Source organism: Benincasa hispida, chromosome 6 (genome assembly GCF_009727055.1).
Source record: "Benincasa hispida cultivar B227 chromosome 6, ASM972705v1, whole genome shotgun sequence".
NCBI classification, from domain to species: domain Eukaryota; kingdom Viridiplantae; phylum Streptophyta; class Magnoliopsida; order Cucurbitales; family Cucurbitaceae; genus Benincasa; species Benincasa hispida.
In genome coordinates, this window is record NC_052354.1 from 25359293 (window position 1) to 25365599 (window position 6307).

Below are 6307 nucleotides of genomic sequence, written 5' to 3' on the forward strand. Positions count from 1 at the left end.
AAAAAAATTTGAAGTCTTTGGTAGCAACTGAAAATAGTTTTTGAAGTGTATTTTAAACCGTTTTGATCAAAAGTGTTTAAATAAAATTGAGCTTTTTGAAAAACATTTTTTTCTTAAGTCAATCCAAATGGGCCCTATGCAAATTAAGGATGTGTTTGGTTAATTTTTCAAGTGTTTAATTTTGAAAACAATTGAAATATATGGCAATGAAACTCTTACAAAGTATATTTTAAACCCTTTTTATAAAAGAAATATTAAGACAATTTTTAAACAAAGAAAAATGAGTAAGTTCATTTACAGATATTAGCATTGAAAATATTTTCATTAATAATAATAAAAAAAATCTAAACTGGCGCTAAATCTGTAGGAATTGGGAAAAGTACCAAACCATTTTTCAACCCTATATAAACTAAAACCCTAATTTCCCATGAAGGTCTTACTATCAACCAATCCAAACAAACACAAGAAGAGGAAGAACACCAAATTAATTTGATAACATCCAAAATATGAATAAAAAATTGATAATAATTAAAAAAAAAACTTAGATACAATTGAATTTGTAAAAAACATTTAAACAAATCGAAAGTTAGTTAAATAAAATCGAATTTAATAATAAAAGATAAATTCAAATATAAATTGGAGAGAAAAATTAGCAAGTTTTTGTTTATTGGTTAGATAAAATATAATTTAATACTAAAATATAATTTGGGAGAGAAAAATAAAAAAGGAAGATCGTTTATTTACAATTGCATCGTATTCATAATTTTATTTTCATTTAAGCTTCAAATATTTATAGTTCCACCACTACAAAATCTATAAAAGAAGCCTAATTCGGTTTAGAAGCATAGCAAAAACTGGAAAAGTGAATACTTATTTGTTTGTGAAAAAGACAAATTAATGGTATAATAATATAATAAGATGATAATGAATAAAAGGTAATTAAAAAATATAAAAAATTGATAGCATTAAATGAAATATACAATTTGTTAGACGATAATATATATAAAATATTAAGTAAAATCCTAATCAGGATAAAAAAATTTAATTCAAATTTAAAATAATGAAACACGCTAAAGATATGTTATAAATTAAAATCAAAATGGTGATAAAACAAATTAAAGATTGATTAATTTTGAATATTTTTGAAAAGTGGCTAAATCAAATATAAAAAATATGAAACCGTCCATTCATATTTTAAACTACGAGAAAAATCTAGCATCTTTTATCTCTTGAATCCATTAGATTATATGAAGATTCCATTTACTATCGAGAATTGATACACGATTTCATAGCAGACGATTCTATTTATATTATATTTCTATTGAGAATTTTTATACCATATATCAATTACATAATACTCGAAAAAATCAGTTAATCCACCATACTAGGGATAGTTTAGAGATTAAAATATATGTCATGTGCGGCAGAATTTTACAAAAAAATACAATTATTTCCATTTTTCTTTTTTACAAAAATCAAAACACACCACTTGATTTTGGTTACTATGAACCAATCCAAACAAACACAAGAAGACGAAGAACACCAATTTCAATCAAATCTCAAAAATATGAATTCGTAGCCACCGTCCCTCCCAGCCGCTTCCGAAGTTGTAGTCGCCGCCGGTCATCGAAGTCGTAGCCGGCCGTCGGGAGAAGCACGCTGCAACTGCGAGAACTTAGGTTTTTTTTTTTTTTTAACTGAGGGGCAATTTTGACATTTCACGTATCCCGTTGTCCTAAAACCCTTCTTCTTCCTCTCATTCTCACGTTCTTCATCGTCTTCTTCTTCTTCTTCACGCCGTCTCCTCCTCCTGTCGCCGCCACCCCTCTCCGGTTAAGTGCCCTCGCTTTTGTCTGGTATTTTCTCAACCTTCATCTCTGTCTTTCTTCTCGCCTGAAAATTTTCTAACTACCACTTCTGTAATCAAAGAATACTGAAGTAGTTTCCCTATATTTATTTATATATTTGCTTTGTAACAATACCATCGTACCAACGAAAGCATATCAGCCAAATGGGGACTTTTCGAACTCCTGCAACACTATTACTTTTTGATTTCTTTAATGTATCTGTTGCTTGAAGCATTGTTCATCTGTATATCTCTTTAATCTCTGCTGAAATTGCCTTGGTCTGTCCATTGGGGAAGATGGAACGGAGTTAGCTCACTTGATGATCATACTTTTTTAATTTAGGTTTTAGAATTTTTGAGGATTCGGAATTATTTTTCCCTATTGCATACATTCTCTTCCCTGCTTGAATATGGCGTCAAGACCAGAACTGCAAGCTCCTCCAGAAATATTCTACAACGATGCTGAGGCTCGAAAGTATACTTCATCCTCGCGTATCATTGAAATTCAGGTAGGCCTACCAGTGATCTTTAAATGATGGCTTTCCAAGTTTAAATTTTGGTCTTAGAAAGTGGCAGCAATATGTATTATCTAGCTCAAATAGAACACTCTAGTTATGGAAGAGGATTTATCACTGGTAAGTTTAATTGAGGCTACTTACTTTGTTTCTGGCTTTTAGAAGCAGGGTGCTGGACATTTTAGAAAAATAGAAGTTCTTTCTCCATGCTGTGTGAGTTTGCTTATTTTATTTTGGTGTATCTTGAAGGCAAAAATCACAGATAGAGCATTGGAGCTTCTTGCTTTGCCTGATGACGGAGTCCCCAGATTGCTTCTTGATATTGGTATTTGTCTTTCTCCACATGTATTAGTCTTCAAACCTTAAAATTGAAAGCTTCAAGTGCATACCTCTTATGGGCTTCTGAAATAGTAAATCGTTGATTATGAAATGGACGTGAATAGCACGACAAACTATTTCACTTTCTTGCTGCTTTTGAAGTTATTTATGAAGCTTTAATTGAAAGTGGATAGAATGGTTTGATTTGTTCAAGCAGTTTATAATTACTATTTTCTTTTTCTCATGTGTCTTAGATGATGAACTTGAGCATAAATCTTCTATTTTTTTTCTATGTTTATATACATCCTTTTAGTGTCTTATGGAATTCAATGTGAATGATACATTCAAGTCCATTTGATGTGGCAATAGACTACAATGTATTATCGTGTTTGATGAAAGATAATTGGACAATGCATGCTTTTTAGTTAGCTTTCAGATTTCATGCTTCAATATCAGTTTGTAGTTTCAAGTTCTTGTATGCCTTTGAAAGGATTTTTCTGAACACATATGCTCTTTGAATACTTCAGGCTGTGGATCAGGTCTTAGTGGGGAAACATTGTCTGAGCATGGACACCAATGGATTGGTTTGGATATCTCTCAATCAATGCTTAGTACGTGAATGATTTAAATTAATCTGATTTATATAGTCAAATATATTATTACTTCCAGGAACTTCCTTCACTTTGCCGTCTTTAAAATGCTCCTCTTCTTTTAAACAAATTCAGATGTTGCATTGGAGCGGGAGACTGATGGTGACCTTTTACTTGGTGACATGGGTCAGGTACTTCATTCGTGAGAATCAACCAAACTAGTTTGCATTTGTCCTCATCTTTTTTAGAAGACTGCGTAGTTTATTAAAGTGATCAATTTATTTAAAAGAATATTTTCTTTTCTAGTAACAATCAAAATCTAATTACAATACGAGATGAAGTTTATCTTATTTTAAAAAGATTCCTGAATCATTTGTACTTGCATTCTGTTGCAGGGCTTAGGAATTCGTCATGGAGTTATTGATGGGGCTATTAGTATCTCTGCAGTTCAGGTTTGCCACTTTGCTTTTGTTTGTGGTTATTGAGTGATCATTTATCATTGTAAGGTTGCGGTGGGGTTTAAGTTTCAATTTTTATTAATATGTTTCAAAGTGTAATATTATCAAGATCTTGCCTCATCCTTTCTGTTTCTTACTTTCATGATTTCATGAAAAATTTAATAGCTTTGGGAGTTGAAGTGCAATTCGTAAATTATTATATCAATTAGGAGTTTATAAGTTGATAATTTGAGGAGGATGCCTCACTTCGTTAAAAGTTCCTCTTAAAGGTTGCTTCTCTGTTTTTTTTTTTAACAAATTAGTTTCTTGTTAAATTTTTGGCACAAACATATTTCATTGCTCAGTGTACTTGTGAAGTCAAAGCTTCTGTAGAGTTTCCCATGCTTTTATCTTATTAATTGATCTTCTATTTTTCTTTATTTATTTTATTTGTTATAATTGTACAGTGGTTGTGCAACGCTGACAAGTCCTCTCATAATCCGCGACTAAGATTGAAGTATGTCTTACAAATTTCTCCCGATCTTTAAGAATGGGGATGCTGCTTGAAATATTGACAGATGAATTAGATTCATAAACGAAATACGTCTTTACTTTTTATCTTTCTTTCTTTTTTTTGCTCAAATCATTTTAGGGCATTCTTTGAATCACTATACAAAAGCTTAGCAAGGGGCGCAAGAGCAGTGTTGCAAGTTTATCCTGAAAATGTGCATCAACGTGAGTTGATTCTTGGTTTTGCTATGCGCGCAGGATTTGCTGGTGGTGTAGTCGTTGATTACCCACACAGGTATATGTTTATCTTTTTGAAATAAACAATGTATCCTGAAACCTTATTCAAAATTTTTCTACATTGCGTTTTACTGATCTCAAGTTTTTCCCCTCTGCTTTTATGCCCCCTTACAAAATTGTATGTCATCAATATAATGATGGAGGGTATAACAACCTTAAATAGGATCTGTTTTATAGATTGTACAATCGTGTCCTTGAGTTCAATATAATGGAGGGTATCTACTAATTTTATTTTCAAAGCAAAAATATGTCATCAATATAATGGAGGATATAATGTCCTTGAATAGAATCTATTCTATAGGTTGTACAACGAGGGTATATGCTATATGCTAGTTTTATTCTCAAAGCAAAAATATGTCATCAATATAATGGAGGATATAATGTCCTTGAATAGAACCTATTCTATAGGTTGTACAACGAGGGTATATGCTATATGCTAGTTTTATTCTCAAAGCAAAGAAGTTGCTAGATGAAGTGAAAAGCGAAGCAAAGTGATATCTTATCGTGATTCTAGAAAGACATTCAGATGATGTCAATTGTTGGTATAGTTAGTTAGGTATCAATTATGGGAATTTGGATGGATTGCTAACTTAAGCATGATATATATACAAACACAGTGCGAGGAGTAGAAAAGAGTACCTGGTGCTCACTTGCGGTCCGCCATCCATTAGTACAACTGTTCCCAAGGGAAAGGATGGAGACTATGAGAGCGGTTCTGATGATGATATTGGTGAAGATGATGAAAATCAAACCGTATGCTTTTATTCTGCCTATTCGACTCTCTTTCAACACAACTTTCCTTTGATGTATACATGAATATATGGTTTAGATTTGGAGATGATTGTAAAATGCATCGTTTGGATTGTAGGTTCGTATGGCAGCACCAAGGAAAAGGCAAAAAATCACAAAGAGAGGCAAAGGAAGAGAATGGGTACTGAAAAAGAAGGAACAGATGAGAAGAAAAGGGAACGTTGTGCCTCCTGACTCTAAATACACGGCTCGTAAACGCAAGGCTCGTTTTTGAATATTACATTTTTTTTTTCTTGTGAGAAATTACTTAAAATATTATATATAGAATTTTTTGTCTTTGAAAAAAAAATTAATTGGGCTTTAATTGAATTTTGTTGTCATCAAATTCAACCATATATATATATATATTGTGTATATGGTGAATGGGTTGAAGTAGAGTGAAATTTTGTAGTATCCACAATGTATTATTATTCTTATTCTTATTATTAGAGAAAAAATGTTTTTGGTTTAAGAGATTTAAGTTTGGTGTTGATTTAGGTCCCGTTTGGTAATTAATTTCGTTTTTTGTTTTTGTTCTTTGAAAATTAAGCTTTTTTTCTTTCAATTTCTTACAATGATTTACATATTTATTAAGTACAATGGTCGAATATTTAGTCAAATTTAAAAAACGAATACAAGTTTTTAAAGGTTATTTTTTCTATACTTCAAAATTTGGTTGATTTCTAAATCATTGGTAAGAAGTAGATAACAAAGAAAGAAATTTTGAAATAAAAGTAATGTCTTAAGGCAAAGTGGTGTTTTCCTTTTTGTTTATGAGTGATCTAGGCCACAACATATAAAATCTCACGATCTAATATTGGAGATTTATTGAATGTATAATAACTTGCTCTGTTACAACTATTTAGGTTGAAGTAGTTACAAGAAAAAGTAGTGATATCATTTTGTGTATCAATTTGAGATCATGAATATGAAATATCACATTTAGTCGTTAAGATATACTTGAGTAACAGTCACGTCTTATTATTTGAGGAAGTAATTTATCTT

At 31.3% G+C, this 6307-nt stretch overlaps 1 protein-coding gene across 1 annotated transcript; it reads left to right on the forward strand.

Annotated features, from left to right (window-relative positions):
- The first annotated feature begins 1473 nt into the window (after positions 1-1473).
- Positions 1474-5612, forward strand: LOC120079479 (18S rRNA (guanine-N(7))-methyltransferase RID2). The gene is made up of 10 exons (XM_039033681.1): positions 1474-1856; positions 2190-2355; positions 2611-2686; positions 3207-3290; positions 3405-3460; positions 3665-3721; positions 4174-4223; positions 4359-4511; positions 5131-5266; positions 5382-5612. Exons 2-10 carry the CDS (start codon positions 2257-2259, stop codon positions 5535-5537), a joined length of 867 nt encoding a protein of 288 aa, XP_038889609.1. The 5' UTR covers positions 1474-1856; positions 2190-2256; the 3' UTR covers positions 5538-5612.
- Positions 5613-6307: the final 695 nt, after the last annotated feature.

Excerpts from the sequence above, each read along its gene's own strand:
- LOC120079479 (XM_039033681.1), top strand. The coding sequence starts at position 2,257 with ATGGCGTCAAGACCAGAACTGCAAGCTCCTCCAGAAATATTCTACAAC. Across the intron at positions 2,356-2,610 it reads CGCGTATCATTGAAATTCAG|GCAAAAATCACAGATAGAGC; the intron begins GTAGGCCTACCA and ends TGTATCTTGAAG. Across the intron at positions 3,291-3,404 it reads TATCTCTCAATCAATGCTTA|ATGTTGCATTGGAGCGGGAG; the intron begins GTACGTGAATGA and ends AAACAAATTCAG.